The 18506-nt window shown below is 55.6% G+C and overlaps 1 protein-coding gene across 1 annotated transcript in view; it reads left to right on the top strand.

Moving 5' to 3' along the window:
- Window positions 1-5: 5 nt before the first annotated feature.
- The window catches only part of Micall1 (MICAL like 1), a gene marked incomplete at its 5' end in the record, with an annotated part of 29965 nt that continues 11464 nt past the window's right edge, over window positions 6-18506 (top strand). The window contains 9 exons of the mRNA XM_015482560.2: window positions 6-145; window positions 4286-4334; window positions 4622-4763; window positions 10478-10566; window positions 11147-11289; window positions 12647-13089; window positions 14288-14345; window positions 15140-15501; window positions 17063-17469. Of these exons, the coding sequence (XP_015338046.1) occupies window positions 6-145; window positions 4286-4334; window positions 4622-4763; window positions 10478-10566; window positions 11147-11289; window positions 12647-13089; window positions 14288-14345; window positions 15140-15501; window positions 17063-17469 (1833 nt within the window). The remainder of the gene's footprint in view (window positions 146-4285; window positions 4335-4621; window positions 4764-10477; window positions 10567-11146; window positions 11290-12646; window positions 13090-14287; window positions 14346-15139; window positions 15502-17062; window positions 17470-18506) is intronic.

Here is an 18506-nt window from a genome sequence, read left to right as displayed (position 1 = left end):
TGGCGGGGCCGCGGGGCGCGCTGCTGGCCTGGTGCCGCCGCCAGTGCGAGGGCTACGGCGGCGTGGAGATCCGCGACCTGAGCAGCTCCTTCCGGGACGGCCTGGCCTTCTGCGCCATCCTGCACCGGCACCGGCCCGACCTGCTGTGAGTGGCGGGGCGCGCGGGGCGGGCGGGCGGGGCGGGGACCGTCGCCCCCCTCAGTGACGCGGTGGCAGGCGCCGCCCTGGGACGCAGACCCCGACCGGGCCAGCGGCTCAAGACGCCGGGACGCCGGAGACCCCCGACCCGGCACCCCTCCCCCACCGAGCCGCGACCCCGCCCGCTGGGACGCCAGCCCCGGCCAGCCCTGGGGCGCTGACCCGCGCCACCCGGCCAGATTTCCGGCGAAAGGACGCCGAGCCTCGCAGGCCCTGACCCTGCGAAGGAGCGCTGAGCCCCACCTTGGGGACCTGGGCGTCTTTTACGCTAAACTCCTTTCTGGGGACACACAGAGTCCGCCTTTTCCCTACTGGTGCCCAGGACGCACCACCCCAGAATCTGATTGTAGGAGATCAGAATCTGTCACCCCAAGATAGACTTCTTCCGCAGGTTTGAGCTGATCTGAGAAATGGCAGACTCTGGGGTCGCCCGGTCCTTTTGTAAAAGAAATTCACACATTAGGGAAATCTACGTCTGTAAGGGGATCCACCAGAGTAAAGTTTCTCCCTGGGAGGAAGGCTGCTGGGGACTGCTGGCTGCGGGAGAGACCTTCCCTGCTCGACCTTCGCTCAGCCACACAATTCCTCCCCTCCCCCAGCCCCAGAAACCCCAGCCCTAGTTCCTTGCCGTCTCTGGATGCTATAGAAGCTTCAATCCCACTCTAAGTTCTTAGAGCCCCATATTTTATGGGACTCAAGGCTGACATATGTCACTAAATATAGTTTCTCTTTTGTTTTGTTCAACTATTTTATGTCAATTTAATTCATAGGCCAGCCAAGAATCTAGAAGGGTGGAGGGAAGCACTGAGGGCTGATCACCCTGTGGGGCCACTTGCTCTGGAAAGACCAGTGAACTCTCACTTCTGACGTCCCAATGCACCATTCAGGCACAGAGGAGCCCCTAGATTAATGAATGATTGCTAGATAACAGGAGGCACACCATATCCCCAAACACCTCCCCAATTAGGAATCAGGCCTGCCTTCCCAGTGTGTGCCCTGCGCCCCTATTGTCCTCAGCAGGGCATGAGGTGGGCTAGAGAAGAGTCAGGTATGTGCCTTGGGAAGACTCAGGGGCACAAGTTCCCATTGAGAACCGTCAATCAGCTTTTCCAGGTTTAGAAGTGACCCCTTCCTGCCTGGAGCTGCCCAGTGAGGTTCTAGTAGGAAAATGTATTCAGTCCCCCTGAGACTTGGGCTCCTGCCTCAACCCTCTCTGCTGGCCTGAACCCTGGAATCTCTTCCTTCCTTTCACTTATTCATTCATAAAACAATAAGTGAAAGTTTATCTGGTGCTCACCATTTCTTTTGCTTTTGGTCTCAATTGCAAATTTTGAATTGAAGTCCTGGTTCTTAGTTCTCTGTGCTTACAACCTGCTGGCAGGAACCCCTCCTGCTCCAGCCTGGCAGGGCCTGGAGTCTTTCTGTGCTCTTTCACCCTGCATCTGCCCTGGCAGGGCTCTGAAAGGATCACCCCAAGAATTGGATGGTACATGCACCCAGTTTACTCTGTGCCTTGTGGCACCGTGTCTGTGGAGAGGGCTGGGCCCAGGAGGAGAGGGTTCTGGGGGTATCAGTATAGAAGGGAACAGATGAGGTGGTGACATAGGTGGCCTGCTGCCCTCCGTGGAGCATGTGACACTATACTTGTGGAGTTCAGGAGCAGGGGCTTGAGGTGGAGGAGAAGGGGGTGGGACTGGACCCTGTGTTGGAGCAGAGGCTGGAGGGGTCATCTCTTTTGGCTGGCATAGGGCAGGGACCAAGCCTAGAGCAAGAATGGACTTGGGTGTCAAGCTAACCTGTTTGGTGGCCCTGAGCCTGTTGGCATCCAAGTGAAGGCTCCCTGGTTCTTAGGATTAGGAAGTCTTTGGGTTCCCCCAGGCATCTGTAAGGTGGGATTGATTCATAAGAATAATAGGGATTGTTGTGAGGATTAAATGAGGTAATAAGCATGCAATTAACATTAGTTATTATAAGTGGTGTTATTAGGCAGCAGGGGAGGATGACGGTGTTTTTACTCCTTCATCCAACAAGTACTTATAGAGTTGTCTGTGCTGGACACTGTATAGGTAGTAGAGACACCAACCAACAAACCTCAAAACAACTGGATGTGGCAGCGCACACACATGTAATCCCAGCGGCTTGGGAGGCTGAGACAGGAGGATGGCAAGTTTGGGGCCAGCCTCAGCAACTTAGTGAGGCTTTGTCTCAAAAGAAAAATAAAAAGGGCTGAGGATGTGGCTCAATAGTTAAGTACCCCTGGGCTCAATCCCCAGTAGCGGGGAAAAAAAAAAATTGTGTGGAGGAGAGAGTGGCTTCCCTCCCAAGAAGAAATCTAGAACCAAACCCAGCCATTAGTTTGCTAGGGAAGCCAGGCCTTAGTGAACAGCCAGTTGCACAGGAGAAGAACTGAGGCCCAGGTCCCACAGGGGAGAATGATGGGTGGGATGGGTCTCCGTGAGCCAAGGTGTGGGGCTGGGGGTGAGGCCAGAACCGCCTTGTACAGTGGCTCAGGGCAAGGCCGGTATTGTACAGTGGTTTCAGCTCCTGGCACTGTGAGCCCTGCCAGGGTGGACCAGTGCTGGCCCAGGCTTCTGTGGGGGAGAAGGCGCTGGCCCCCCCTCCCCATGCAGGCATTGCTGAGCTCCCTTGAAGCCAGGGACCATGTGGATTTCATTTTTCTTTGTCTCCCCTAGAGTCTAGAACTTTCCAGGTGTCACAGACAAGGAGACTAAGTGAAGGGGGTTAAATGACTTGCCTAAAGTCACCCACAGGAGACTTAGTGAAGCAGCTGAGGGTCGAGGCCAGAGTTGGCCAAGGGGATCAGAACTGGTGCCTGGCCCCTGCCCATGAGCCCCGCCAGGGTTCGCCCGCAGCCCTTCCTTGCCTTCCCCCCGGGGGTCCGTGGTCCCTGGACACTGCCTCGGAAAGTGTGGGGAGAGGGGCTGTGGGCTGCTTGCCTGCTCCCTTGCGTCTGGGGGGGCCTGCCCCTCACCAAGCCCAGGCTCTGCCAGCCCTCGTGCTAGCCTGGGAGCTGGGTGTAGGCTTCCCCAGTTGGGGAATTGAAGGCCGGAAGGACGGCAGGCCTGCCCACGGTCACACGGCCTGGCCTGCAAGAGGAGGGACTGAGGTCCAGGACATGGGCCACTTATCTCAGCAGCAGCTTCCAGCCATAGAAGGAAGCAGAAGGCCCCAGTGGGTGGACCCAGGAGAGCGCCCGCAGCCGGAGCAGGGAGGGTGGGGTAGGCAAAGGCAGCAGGGGCCTCTCACCTGGCCCACCGAGAAGACCTGGGACCCCCTCACTGTTCCACATCAAAGGAAGTTGTCCCCAGGAGTGACCCAGAGTGACGAGCCAGCTGATGAGGGCCAGCAGCCCTGGAGTGTGTCCCACTTCCACTCTTGTCCAAACGTGTTCTATTTCTGGCCCAGTTAATAAAAGCATTCATCCCTGGGCTGGGCAGGGTTCAGATTCAGTGAGTTGGTGGGACTTGTGTGACTCTGTGACATGACAAGCAGAAGGCCAGAGATCCGTACCAGGGCTGGGTGGTGTCTTCTCTGGAGGCCGCAGTGCCCTCATTTGTGGAATGGGATAAGTGCCTGCCTAGGGCTGCCTCTCGGATCATGTAAATGAGATGAAGGAGCTCATGAGATGAAGGTCCTGTCATTGAGGGTGCTTGCCCTGACTCCAGATGGCTTCCAGGGAAGAGTCTGGACTTGAAAGCTAGGTCTTGTACCAGGGATTGAACTCAGGGGCACTTGACCACTGAGCCACATCCCCAGCCCTATTTTATATTTTATTTAGAGACCAGGTCTCACTGAGTTGCTTAGCACCTGGCTGAATTGCTGGGGCTGACTTTGAACTCGCGATCCTCCACCCCACCTCCACCTCCCTGGGATTATAGGGAAAGCCCGATCTTAAACCCTCCTTTCCCAGCCATTCCCCAGCCTCTGCCTGCAGGGTGCCGTGGGATGCCCTGGCTCCCTCCTGGCAGGTGCTGGCTGCCTTGGCTTCCTCCTCAGGAGCCCCAGCACACTCCTGAGCCGTCCCCTCCTCTCTGACCAGTGCTCTTCCTTCCTTTGCCTCTTGCAGAGATTTTGATTCACTTTCCAAGGACAATGTCTTTGAGAATAACCGTTTGGTGAGTCCCCGGATGGATGGAAGCCTGTGTGGGGGGGTGCTGGGGGTGAGGGCAGGGGTCTTGCAGGGCGGCTGCCTTTGCATGTGGGGCACAGGTCCTAGAAAAGGCCATGCCTGGCGTCAGCCCCCCAGGCCATCCTGTGGGGTTGGGGTGGTCCTAGAGCCACCTTGCCCTGTCCTACTGTGAGGAGTTGGGCCTGGGCTGAGGCGTGTCCACTAACTGCCTCTTCGTTGTCCTCTTCTGCCGTGGCTCTTCCTGCCCCTACCCCGCACCTGCCCCTACCCCAGGCCTTCGAAGTGGCTGAAAAAGAGCTGGGCATCCCTGCTCTCCTGGACCCGAATGACATGGTCTCCATGAGTGTCCCTGATTGTCTCAGCATCATGACCTATGTGTCCCAGTACTACAACTACTTCGCCAGTCCTGGCCAAGGTGAGAGGGGACCCACCTTTGGGAGGCTGGCCCTGTGAGGGCCTGTTTCTGTTTTCTGGTATTAGCAGGCGGCTGGGAGATGGCCACGGCTGTCCACTTAGTCATCAGTTCACGCTTTTGAATACTTATTGGGGGAAACATCGCTGCGCCAGGCCTGCTGCAGCTGTTGGGCGATTGCTGCTTCTAGTTTGCACAGCCCCACGGGGAGGTGATAACAAACACAGAAACCAAAACCTGAACCTTTTGTCAGGAGTGCGAGCTCATCCGCTCTGGGAGTTCACCTCCCAGCCCTGACTTCCTGTCTGCAGATGCTTCCCTGTCTTTCTCTGTAGCAAGACAGTGGCCCTGTCCTGTCGGGCTGTGTGCCGTGTCCTTCACAGAGATGACTTCTAAGGCCTGAGAACTGAGAACCTGGGAACTGGGCTGGGGGCGATGAGGTTGTCTCTCTGCTCCAAGCCAGGTGGCTGGGTGTCCTATGCAGAAACCCCTCCTGGGACAGCTGGGCCTCCCCATCTGCAGAGAGGAAGTGGGCCCAGAGAGGGGGAGCAGTGCTCAGGAACACAGCAGAAAAGCTGATCAGCTGGGAGGAGAATCCAGGAGCCCCAAATCCTACTTGGGGTCACTGCTGCCCATGGGTCCTCAGGGCCCCCACTTGGGTCCTGCCTCCTGCCTCTGTTCTCCATTATGGACAGATCCAGCCCATCTGTTAAAAAAGAAAAAAAAAAGGAGTCAGTGGTTTTATTTTTTTACTAAAAGTAAACATGTTTACTATAGAAAATTTAGAACAAAGAAAAAGCATAAAAATTAAAAGAATTTGTTATTTGCTTCCCCCATAAACACCAGGGTTGATGTCATAGTGCACAAACTGCATTGTGCATTTTAATAGAAGTCAGAGTGAAAGGACATAGTTCTAGGTGTCCTTAGATTCTGCACCTGCAGGGTCAACAAATCTCCTGCCAAATTATTCAAGGGGCTGGGGATGCACTCAGTGGTAGACCATTTGCCTAGCATGCTGGAGGCCCTGGGTTCCATCCCTAGCACTATAAAGAAAAACAGAGCAAAACAAGACAAAACAAAAAAGTTTCGTCTGTATTGAGCAACTACAGGCTTTTTTCAGGTCATCATTTCCTAAAAAATACTGTAGGCCAAGCAGGTGAGGTGGTGCAATCCTGCAGTCCCATTTACTTCGGAGGTGGAGGCAGGAGGATAGCAAGTTCAAGGCTAGCCTCAGCAATTTAGCAAGGCCCTAAGCAATTTAAGGAGACCCTCAGGGATAGAGTTTAATCCTAGTACCACAAACAAACAGAGGGGAAAAAAACAAAACAAAACAGTAGGACAGCTTTTTACATGACATTTTAATTGTGTTACATATTAAAAATAATCTGTAGATGATTTAAAGTCTGCAGTATGATATTAAAAAAATGTACATGCATGGGCTGGGGTTGTGACTCAGTAGTAGAGCACTTGCCTAGCACGTGTGGGGCACTGGGTTCGATCCTCAGCACCACATAAAAATAAAATGGAGATATTGTGTCCATCTACAACTAAAAAATAAATATTAAAAAATGTACACAGGAGGATGTACATAGGTTATATGTAAATCGTCATTTTATTTAATTTGTTTATTTAAAAAATACTTTTGGCATCAGGGATTGAACCCAGGGGTGCTTTACCACTGAGCTACATCCCTAGTAGCCAGGGTCTCCCTCATTAATTGCTTAGGGCCTCGCTAAGTTGCTGAGGCTGATCTTGAACTTGAGATCCTCCTGCTTGGATTATGGGTGTGAGAACCCCTGCACCCGCTCCGTCACCATTTTAGATAAGGGGCTTGTGCGGGTGGGAATTTTGGCATCTGCACCCAAAACTACTGCACTTCTAGGCACCACAGTCTTTGGTGAGGCAGTCTAGCTGGAATGGAGATTCAGAGCGTGGACTCAGGAGTTCCCCTCTGGGTGACAGCGATTTCACCTCCCTTTCTCAGCCTCTCCTCTTTTTTAATGCTACAGGGATTGAACCTGGGGTGCTCAACCACTGAGCCACATCCCCAGTCATTTTTTAGTTTTTTATTTAAAGACAGGGTCCTGCTCAGTTGCTTAGGAACTCACTAAATTGCTGAGGCTGGTTTTGAACTTGTTCTCTTCCTGTCTCAGCCCCCCCCCCCCAGTTGCTGAGATTACCGGTGTGTGCTACTGTGCCAGGCATCCGTTTCCCCCTGACAATGAGGATAATAGTGCCCATCTAGCCAGGCACAGTGGTGCTCATCTGTGATCCCAGCTACTCCGGAAGCTGAGGCAGGAGAATGATGAGTTTAAGGTCAGCCTCAGCAACTTGCTGAGACCCTGTCTCAAAATATAAAATAAAAAGGGCTGAGGATGCAGCTTAGTAGTTGGCAATTTAGCCCTGGGTTCAACCCCCCCAATACTACCAAAAAAAAAAAAAACCCTAAAAACTAGATTATTGATGGTCCTTGATTTAGGATGATTCAACTTGATTTTTCAATTTTTCTGTGGTATGAAAGCAATATGCATTCTGTAGAAACTGTTTTCCTAGTTTTGAATTTTGCCCTTTTTCTGAGCCAGGAACAGCTGATACTCTACAGTGTGTTGTGTTGCTAAGCTGTGATGTCCCGGAGGTTGGGGTAATAAATGAATTTCTGACTTAGGAAATTTCCAAGGTGTGATGTGTTTATCGGGGCACAAACCCCATTTTAAGCGTGGGACCACTTGTGCCCCTTTATTCGCTGATCCCTGTTTCTCTTGCTTAATGATCAGGATTTATGAATGGACTGTGACCTGAATCTCAACTTATCTCCCAGTGTCCTTGTACCAAGTCCTTCCTGGCAGACCCCTCCTGGGGGACCTGCAGGGTGGGTGTGCCCTGGTGGGCTGCTCTGCTTCCCTGCGGGGGTTCTCATTGAGAAGGGTACAGCTGGTACCTCTCACACATACCACTTGGCCTCTAAATGAGACCATTTTTATCCCATCTGTTGCTCCAGCAGAGGAAACAGCGAAGTGTTCCAATCCCGGAGGCAAAGCTGGCTGGTGGCTCCCCAGATGCTCCTGTACTGAGCTTTCTGGGCCAGGGAAGGGGTTTCAGGGGTGATTTTTGACCAGACTGACTTTCACTGAACTTGGTAGCTTTGGATCTGCACTGTGTTTAGCTTGTGTGGGGGGCTTGAGGGTGCCAGTGACCTTGGGCACATCAGGTGACCCCTGCCTGGCCAGGGAGTCGGAGCTTGAGTGTAGGAAGCCCCGCAGTCATGGGAATCCACAGAGGGGCACCTGTCCACAGGGTGCAGGGCAAGTGTCCTAGGAGGAGGCCCAGAAGCCCCGTGTGGCTTCTTGGGCCTCTCTTCCTGGGCTTCCTGGGCCTCTGTCCGTGGGCTTGACTGCTCCCTGCCGCAGCTGCAGTCCTGTTGAGTTTCTTGCGCATCTTTGAGCGCCACGTCCCGTCCTGCTGAGCGGCTGCTTGCTGGTCTGCCCCTGCCTCCCTCCTGGTGGGCTCCCTCCTGCCCACCCTCCTGTCTCCAGTTTTGCCTTCTCCAGGTGGACATTCCTGCTGCCCACCTCATGGGGAAGCCGTCGTGGTGTAGGGTACAGATTCTTCAGAGCTGGAGTGGAGCCAGGGCCTTGTGCACACTAAGTGCAGGCTCCCCCACTGAGCCTTGCCCCGGTCCCCAAGAGCTGCCTTACCCCCCTTCCTTCTCCTGTGGACCATCTTTGTCTTGTTCATGGTGTGCAGCCCCAGCACCTGGCATTTTCTCACACATTTAAGCAAATATTTATCGAGTCCCTACTATGTGCCAGGCCTTTGCCAGATGCTGGGGAGACCACTAAGAGGGGACAGGCTCAGGACTTACATTCTAATGAGGAGGGCGAAAGGGAGAACAGATCAGTAAGTAGTATCATTTCAAGGAATAAATAAGGAGCAGGATGAAGAGCAATGGGGGAAACGGGGTGCAGGGGCGCACACTTGTAATTCTAGATACTGGAGAGGCTGAGGCTGGAGGATCAAAATTTAAGGCCAGCCTGGACAAGTAAGCGAGTCCCTATCTCAAAACAACAACAAAACAAAACAAAATAAAAAAAAGTGGGGGACTGGGACTGTAGCTCAGTGGTCAAGCACTTGCCTAGCATCTGTGAGGCACTGGGTTTGATCCTCAGCACCACATAAAAGTAAAATAAAGGTATTGTGTCCATGTACAATTAAAAAAAATATTTTAAAAAAGGGGGTGGTTGAGGATGTGGCTCAGTGGTTCAGTGACCCCTGGATTCAGTCCCTAGTACTGAAAAACAAACAAACCAACCAAAAAACAGTTTTGGGAGGCTGAGGCAGGAGGATTAATTGGAGCCTAGGAGTTCAAGGCCAGCTGGGTAATACAGCAAGACCTCATCTCAAAAGAAGGAAAAAAAAAAAAAAAAAAGCTGGGTGCGGTGGCTCATGTCTGTAATCCCAGTGGCTCTGGAGGCTGAGGCAGGAGGATCACAAGTTCAAAGTCAGCCTCAGTAACTAAGAAGGTCCTAAGCAACTTAATGAGACCCTGTTTCAAAATAGAAAATAAAAAGGGCTGGGGATGTGGCTCAGTGGTTAAAACCCCCTGGGTTCAATCCCTGGTACCAAAAAAAAAAAAAAAAAAAAAGTAATAAAGGGAGGGAGTGGCATCTTAGATGGGCGGTCAGGGAGGGCTTGATCTATTAAAGGAGGAGGAGGCCCAGGTGGCCCTGTGAAAATCCTGGTGCGGGGAGGGGCGGGGGAATGCTGCGGGCTGGGGTAGCAGGGGGCATGTGCTGCTGTGAGTGATGGGGAGGAGGCGGGGCAGGATGCAGAGCAGGTCTTGGAGGGACTGGCTGAGGCTGCTGGGCTTCCAAACCTTTGAGGGTGACTCACAGTAAGGACATTTCCTGGCACGCTCCCAGGCCACGCACACGTATGTAACTGAAACAAGTTTTAGGAAACAGTTCTTCCCCTTAGAACATGTGATGCACTTTACAACATGCAGATATTTTCTGTTCTGTTCCGTCTTGTGAACGTGCTGGTCGACATCTCCTCAATGCTTTGAGATGTGTTCAGGGGCCTGACGTTTGGTCAGTGCATTGTAGATGATAAGGCTGTTGTGATTAAATTTTTAAAATATCATCAGTGGCCTTTTATTGGGTACACAGTTCTGTGGACTTGGGGTTTGTTTTAATCCTGGGGTCCAGAGCAGGTGTTCAGTTTAACATGTGCTGTAGCAGGAAGGAGCTGGGTCCCAGGGGAGCCTTGGGTGGGGGTTGTCCTCTCTGAGGGGCAGTGGGCAGAGTTCTGAGCTGCAGCTGCTCACCTGTGAGGTGAGCAGTGGCCACAGGAGAGGCAGCATCCCCAGCCACCAGGTAGGCATTTTGCTTTCCCCTCCTCCAGCCCTCTCGCTGGGCTGGGAAGGAAACTGCCCTCCTGCCGTGCGTCCATCGATAATTCTCTGATCGTCCTGTTGTCATATGGGCTGTGCGCAGTAGTCATTACTGTTCCCCTTTTACAGGGCTCAGTGAGGTTAGGTGGCCTGTCCTTAGCACATGACTTGCAAGTGAAGGTGCTCCTGGACTGTGATGGGGGAGCCTCCTCTCGTCCTGTGGTGCCTCAGGGTTGAAGGCTTCGAGCTGACCTCTTTGGGCAGGGCGGGGCCTCCAGCGGCTGCAGGATTCCCACCTGCCTCAGGCACCTTTTCTATCTCTTGGCAGGTGGCATCTCACCCCCCAGGAAGGACCTGGCACCCTCCCCCCCACTCTCTGCAACACCCACTGTGGCGGAACCAGGAGACAAGGGCCAGGTATGCAGATGCCTGGGTGCAGAGTAGGCTGGGGGACAACTGCAGTGACACATGCTCCAGAGAGAGCCAGGCCCAAGTGGGTCCCCAGGGAGGCTATGTGGGACTGAGACTAGCAAGGGTTATTCTATAGGTGGGACCCAAGTCTCAGGCATGCTCAAGGTCACAGTGCTGGGCAGTAGAGACATTGGGATTTAAACCTGCAGCTCTAGGAGGGAAGACAGGCAGATGAGGTGAATTAAGAGACAGCCTTCAAGGAGGGCCACCCGAGGGAAGGAGAGGCCGCGCCTTCACAGGGCACTGCTTTTCCTGGGGGCAGGAATCCTCAGAAACCAGAAGTCAGGTTTTCTGTTCCATCCTAGCTCAGTGACCTTGACAAATCTTTCCCCTTTCTGGGCTTTGGCTTCCTCATCAGGGGCACAGTGACAGGATCCCCTCGCTGCCCCTCCTAGGGTTCTGATCCTTGCCTGTTACCACCATGAAGCTTGGTGCACACTTTAGGGACAGTGGCTGTGACAGGGAAGGAGAAGGGGCGTGTTCTGTTCTGAACGGCATGGCTGGTGACTGTACCCATTCCCTGCAGGGCGAGGAGCTCCCCCCTGGCAGCCTGTCGGAGCAGGCCCCCCAGCGGGCCCCCAACAGCACCTGTGCGGCCTGCCAGCAGCATGTGCATCTGGTGCAGCGCTACCTGGCCGAGGGCAGGCTGTACCATCGGCACTGCTTTCGGTGAGTGTAGGGGTCATGCACGTCCCTTGTCACCCTGGATTTATTTTGAGTTAGGTCTCACTAAGTTGCCCAGGCTGGCCCTGAACTTGGATCGTTCTGCCTCAGCTTCCTGAATCACTGGGATTACAGGTGCACATCACTGTGCCCGGCTGTGCCATTAAGATACCTGGCACAGCCGGGCACAGTGTCTGGCTTATTTCCATTTTACTGAGAAGCAAACTAAGGCTTAGTAATGGGAAAGACCTGCTCAGTCACATAATTAGATCAAAATCTCGTGACCAACACGGTTGGAGCTCAGGGTTTCTGCTGCAGTGCTGTAGCTCTTGAGGATAACTACTTGACTAATGAACAGCATATACTTGAAAGCCATTGGGAAAAGAAAAAAGTTTTAAAAAAAACCCCAGTAACAACTTGCTTTAAGTTGGCTCTGTGGTGCAAGCCAGTTTTAAGGAAGTAGAATATAACAAGCAAGGAAAATGCAAAAACTTAGTGAAAACCTTTTTTTTTAGTGCTGTCTTGGGGATGTACCACAGGGCTTTGTACATGCTAGGCAAATGCTCCACCACTGAGCTGCACCCCCAGCCCCCAAACATTTTGTTAGAAAAAAGAAACCGGAAAGGAAAATTGAAAATATGTAGTCAAGGGCAGTCATGCATGGAATTCTAGCACATACTGGATCTGGTTTGGTGCCTGTACATATGAGTACAGCCCCAGGCCCAGGGAAACAGGCTACATCAATACAGTCACATCTGGCCACCTAGGCAGCATTTGAGAAACTCTTTACAGTGACTCTTAGTAAAACATGCTTTTGACATTGGTGACTTGGTGTAAATACCTGAAATGAAACTCTTGTCAATAGTCGCACACACAGAATAAGAGTCTCATAAAGCAGTATTTATCCTTGCTTGCATTATTTACTGATATATTTTATTCTGCTTTATTAAAAACAAATAAACCTGGGGGGTATAGCTTGGTAGCTGCACAATTATGAGGCTCTGGCTTTGATCCCCAGTACTGTGAGGGAAAAAGAAGGGGAAAAAACAAACCAACCCACAATAAACAAACCTGGCTGGTTTAAAACCACCCAGTTGATTCCCTGGGCCTAGTGGGTGGCAGCCCCCCGAGGTACTTCTGGGGCAAACCTTTGCTTCTTCCTCTTGCAGCACAAACTGAAGGTGTGTTTCACAAGTGGTTTGCTGATTGTGTTGTTCCCATGTGTCTCCGACAGTTACCGTTTTCTTTTTGATCTGGGAACACCCAAGTCCTGGGCTGGAAGCACGGGGCAGTTGGTGAAGGGAGGAGGGAGCAGCCTGGGCCTCTGCAGTGCCTGGCGGAACCCGTCCTGTCCCCCTTGCAGGTGTCGGCGGTGCTCCAGCACCCTGCTGCCTGGGGCTTACTGGAGCGGACCTGAGGAGGGCACCTTTGTGTGTGCGGAGCACTGTACCAGGCTAGGCCCAGGGGGGTGGCCAGGGACCAGGCCTGGACCCCCCTCACAGCCAAAGCAGCAGCAGCTCACAGAAGAAGCCAAGCATGGCGAGGGAGGCTGCCCCAGCCCGAGTGTGGCTGCAGGGCCTGAGGCCGATGGACCCAAGGCCAGCCCTGAGGCCCGGCCGCAGATCCTCACCAAGCCCCCAGTGCCCGGCAAACCCCAGGAACTGGCCAGCCCCCCAGCCAGCCGGCCCACACCTGCACCCAGGAAGTCCTCTGAGAGCACAGCCTTGATGCCCCCCACGCCCCGGCCCCGGTCCAGCCTGCAGCAGGACAGCCCAGTGGAGCAGGGCGACAGCGGCCTCGTGAATGGTGAGCAGGGTACAGCGGGGCAGGGTGGCCCTTGTGTCTGGACCTGGAGTGTCTGTGTGCACCTGGGAGCATCTGTGAGCCACTTTCTCCACTTGGGCCTGCATACATTGTGAGTGTGCCGGGGAGTCCCTGTGTCCTGAGGTTGGTAATTCCCACAGCAAGTAGCCACCGCAAGCCCCTGAGCCAAGCTGTTCCCGGAGCCAGTGCAGCTCTCACGGGCAGAGTAAGGCCCTGCCTCTCCCCTGCCCCGTCCTGCGTGTTGGGTATTTGTGTTCTTTTGTGTCGGTCTTGTGTTCCAAGGTGTGTAGGAGTGTTTGCTGTGTGCGACTGTGTGTCCTGGGGCCTTTGAGCTGGTATCACTCCCATGCCCTGGGTAGTCCCGAGGCACGCTCCCAGGTGACCTCATGTACCCAGCCTCTGTGTTTGGCCGAGCCTGGCCTGGGAGAACTGAGGGACTGGGAGAAGGTGGAGGTCGGGCAGCTCTGAGTTAGTCTGAACTGCAGTGGAAACCCCTGCCCACCCTCTGGGTCCCCCCCTCACCCTGTGTTGCACACATTCCCAAAGGATCTCCCTGGGTTTCCAGGAGCACATGGAAAGAAAGGAGGCTCCTATAACCCGGATGCACTGGCCTCCCTGGGACTCACCAGAAGTTCTGCTTGTTCATTCCGCTTGTTCGTTCCGCTCTGTGCTCCCGAGGGCTGGCTTAGGGGCTGGGCACTAGGGTCAGATACTGTTCAGACCTCCTTGTGCCCGCCAGTGTTGAGGAGGAGAGAGGCAGACTCAGGTGCCTAGGAGAGTGCAGGATCTTATTGAGATGGGTGACCCTGGGAGTCAGGGGAGGCTTCTAGGAGGAGATGGCACCTGGGCTAAAGTGACATGGTCTTTCCGGCCCACACTGGGAATCGATCTGAAGGGACTTGGGTTCTCTCTTCTCAACTGAAATATAGATGGAGTCTCAGGAGGCCTGGCCTTGTCCACCTGACCATTCTCCTGGTCACCTTCAGTGCTTATCTAATCTCTCTGAGGGCTGGGCAGGGGAGGTACCAGGGTACAGGGGAGGTTGTCATGGCCACCTGGGGTCTATGACCTCCCAGGTGGGAAGGAAGGGCACTCCTCAGCAAGGCCAGCTCTCTGGCTGGCTCTGGGGGCCCCTCTCTGCTGCCCATGAAGGTCTGGCTCATGGTCCTTTCCCATCTAGGAAGATTGCAGGACCCTCCTGTCCCCAAGCCGAGAGGGACACCCAAATTGATAGACAGGTAAGCTGGCCCACGAGAGGCTTTCTGCCATGGAGGGCTTGGTGGGAACGGGGTCCCTGGGGCCTGGGTGGGGCTAGGTTTCCTGGGGTGGGCAGCTGGGCTTGAAAAGGAGGCTTGTCTGGTGGGCAGGAGAGCTGGGCCCACCGCCCCTTCCCCCATGGCTGCCCCGGGATTCCCACTGCCACTGCCTGACCTGCTCCCGTGGGGACAGCTGCCTCTGGAATCCCTTCCCCTTCCCCAACCTCCAGATCCTCCCTAATACGGAGACCTAGGCCTTGTTCATGGAGTATAGAAAGGCCTGGTCAAGTCAGCTTGGCGCTTGGCTCTCAGTTCCCCGACCCTGCAGGGAGGACCTCAGTTTCCGGCTTCTTCAGGAGCCGTGCTTTGGATGGTGGGTTGGGAGGGAGGTGGCCCAGCTGTCCTAGTGGTTAATGTTTATGGAGCTCCTGTGCGTGAGACTCATTGGATTCTTACAACAGCCCCAAGAGGTGTCATCGTCCCCATTTAGCAGATGAGGAGACTGACACCTAGAGGGGCCAGGTGACTGTGTTCCGGTGTTCCCCAGACCCCTGGTTTCTTTTTTTCCTGGGTGTGTGACTTGAGGGTTGGCCCTTTCTGCGCCTCAGAGTGCCTAGCTGGGATGTGACTGTAAGAGTTCCTTTCATCCTTGGGCCCAGACTGGCCCCTGGGCTGGGAAGCTCCTCATTGCTCTCCTTTAATGTGGACTTGAAACTGTGCCAGGAAGATAGAAGACTGACCACTGCCTTCACCTCTGCTTCCTGGCCTCTCTCCAGGACGCCAGCCCCCAGGAAGGACCCCCCATGGATCACACTGGTTCAGGCAGAGACAAAGAAGAAGCCAGCCCCGCTGCCTCCCAGCAGCAGCCCTGGGCCACCAAGCCTGGCTCTGGCCAGCAGGCAGGCGGAGAATGGGGCCATGGTGGAGGGCCCCGAGCCCAGGCCCTACAACCCCTTTGAGGAAGATGAAGAAGAGGAGGAGTCACTCCCTGCAGCGCCCAGCCCGGTGCCCGGCCCTGCCCTGGCCCACCCAGAGTCCACACCCAAGTCCCTGCACCCTTGGTATGGCATCACCCCCACCAGCAGCCCCAAGACAAAGAAGCGCCCCGCCCCCCGAGTGCCCAGCACATCTCCACTCAGTGAGTACTCACTTGCCCCGCAGCTGCCTGACCCTTGCATAGGCCCGGGCTGGGCGGTGTGGTCAGGGAGGCTCTCCAGGCCAGGGACCCTGTGGGGTTCGCAGTCTCCTGTTGAACCCTAGAGCAGCCTGTGAGGCCATGTCATGATTGCCTCTTTGCAGGTGAGGAGACAGGCACAGAGAGGATTAGTGATTTTCCCTGGGCCTCGCAGTATTGAAGCGATGAAGGCAGGATTTGAAGATGTGAGGGCAGTCTGGCTCTAGGGGTCTTTTTTTTTTTTTTTTTTTTTTTTGTGGTACAGGGGATGGAGCCCAAGGCTTTGCCCATGATGGGCAAGTGTTCTACCACTGAGCTACAGCCTCAGCCCTTTTTGACTTTATTTTGAGACAACACCTTGAGTTGCCCAGGCTGGCCTTGAACTTGTGCCCTTGGTGCCTTGGTCTCTTGGATTCCAGGTGTACACCACCGCTCCAGATCCTGAGTCCATACTCTTGCTGCGGGCCCAGGGGAGTACCTGGCGCAGGCCAGGCCAGGCCCCTCGGGGTACGTGGTAGGGGTCGGTTCTCACCCCGACTCGCTCACACACTGTCACTGCGTCGTTGGGCTCAGATTAGGACTGGGAGCTGTTCCTTCCCCACATCTGTCTTCAGTCTTCCCATCTGGGACGTGGGCAGGTCGGCTCCAGGGTGCTGGGCCTCTGCCTTCCCTGAGCTTCCTTCCTGGGCACGCCGCATCCTGGGCTCTCCGGTCTCCCAGGTCTCCTGTGCTCTTGGCCACCTGCCTTCTCTGCTGGGGTCCGGGCCTCTGAGAGCTCAGGGGACCACTCAGACGGTGGGGCCAAGAGCATTAGAGATGCTCACAGGCAGGTGCCCAGGGGTCTCAACCCTGGGAGGCACCAGCAGTGCTTGGGCTGCCCAGGGGGAGACGGTGGGCAGGCTCTGGGTGAGCTGAGGGGCATGAACTTGGATTGGCCACAGCTGTGTTCAAGGCCAGCCCTTATGGGGACAAGTGCCCTCTCTGAGTCTGTTGCTTCTTTTGGAAAGCGGGGATGAGGGACTTGGAGACTTGGTCTGTAGGAGGACGCCCAGCAGTGGTGCCTACCAGTGCTTGGGCCAGAACTGGCTGTAGCCAGGGCTGCTGCCCCTGCCTCTCTGCTGTGTCCCTCCCACAGAGCAGGTTGGAGACAGGGAGGCTAGCCTCACTTTTCTGGCCTTCCCCTGCAGCAGGCTCCCCTCCCCTCCCCAGTAGCTTGCCTTGGGGTGGCTCGGGCATGGGCATGCTGGGAGGCGGTGGGGGGGTGTGTGGCGGCAGTGCTACTGCATGAGAGGAAGGGTCTCAGATGTGTCACGAGGCAGTGCCCCCCAGCACAAGGTCTGGCGATGGGAACACTTGTGATTTGGTCCTGCCGTAGGTTTGCTGTCTTGTGGGCCCGCGCCCATCCGTTTGGGAAGGGGCTGGGTTTCCTGGGTCACTTGCAGCTCTGGGGCGGGGATCCTGTCAGGTGAGGCTGAAGGCCTGGCCCAGCGGGTCACACGAGATCACGTGGCATTCATTCACACAGCTCTCCACGCCTCCCGCCTCTCCCGCTCGGAGCCCCCCTCGGCCACACCGTCGCCGGCCCTCAGTGTGGAGAGCCTGTCCTCCCAGAGTTCAGGCCAGGCTGCCAGTGCTGAGCTCCTGGAGCCGCCCGCCGTGCCCAAGAGCTCCTCGGAGCCTGCTGTCCACGCCCCCGACACCCCCGGCACCCCTGGGAACTCTGCCAGCCTCTCCGCCGACTCCTCCCTGTCTTCTTCTGGGGAGATGGTGCAGCCTAGCACGGAGCGGACACCACAGGCCAGGACCAGGGGCAGCCCAAGTCCCCTGCCAGCCAAGCCCTGCAGCGGTGCCACCCCCACCCCTCTCTTGCTGGTTGGAGACAGGAGCCCTGCACCTTCCCCGGGAAGCGCGTCCCCACAGCTGCAGGTGAAGGTAAGTGTCCACCCCCACTCTCCCTCCTCCAGCTGCGTCTTCTCTCATGCACATGGGTCTGGTCTCCAGGCAAGAATGTCCAGGGCCTGCCGTTTATGCTGGCTCCTGACTTCTCGAGTGGCCTTGGCTATGTCCAGCAAGCCACTCCCACCCTATGCAGTGAGGCACCAATCCCTCTGTCCAGCCCCTGTCCAATTGTTCACCTGTCCACTCATTTGGCCATCTGCGTACTACATGTCCAGTGCCTGTGTACCTGGTGTCCTAGGCCTGTGTGCTGAACCCCTGGGACCATCCACCCCAGCCTTCATGCTCACGGCCCGTCCACCCCCCTTCCGCTCCCGCTCGGTGGCTGTCGGGCTGGGGTCGAAATGGCGTTAAGACCCTGACTTGCCCTGGGGGGCTCATAGGCTGCTCAGGGAGACATGACTCTGATTGTTCTAGAAGGTGATCTGGGGTAGAACAGAGGGAAGGGACCCACCTGCCGGCCGCGGAGGTGATGTGGGCGAGGATGGTCCCTGTCCTTGAGGGGCTCTCAGCCAGGTTGGGGAGGTGCTCCGGTGACCGCGGAGCTGTGGGTAGGGTTGGCAGTGGCAGGGTCAGCCCCTGACAGGCTGCAGGGCTCAGGACCCAGTTCCTGAGTGCCTTGGCTGTGTGGCCCGGAGGTGTTTGGAGAGGGCAGATAGGTGTGTCCTCGGGCCCCCTTAGGCCTGCTGGGTGGTGTCTTCCTTCAGGTGCGGTGCCAAGGAGAATTGGTTTCCAGAAGCTTGGTCAGCCATAGGCTCACCAACTTCCCTGCCCTGTGCCAACAACCTGGGGTGGCCTGGGATCTGGGCACCTAGCTCATGCCCTCCTGTGTCCACAGTGCATGCTCTGCTGGCCTCTCAGCACCCAGGGCTTGTCCATGCCCCAGTAGGGGAAGGCAGGGATGCTTACGGGGGCAGCTGTTGTCATGGCCTGACTGTGGTGGGTCTGGACCTACCTGTGTGCCTTTCAGACACCATTGGACCTTGCTTGGCTTGGGCCACGGCCTCAGGTGC

The sequence above is a fragment of the Marmota marmota genome, unplaced genomic scaffold (genome assembly GCF_001458135.2).
Source record: "Marmota marmota marmota unplaced genomic scaffold, marMar, whole genome shotgun sequence".
Taxonomy (NCBI): Eukaryota; Metazoa; Chordata; class Mammalia; order Rodentia; family Sciuridae; genus Marmota; species Marmota marmota.
The sequence above is the reverse complement of the archived record's forward strand: the minus strand, read 5'-3'. Positions and strand labels throughout refer to the sequence as shown.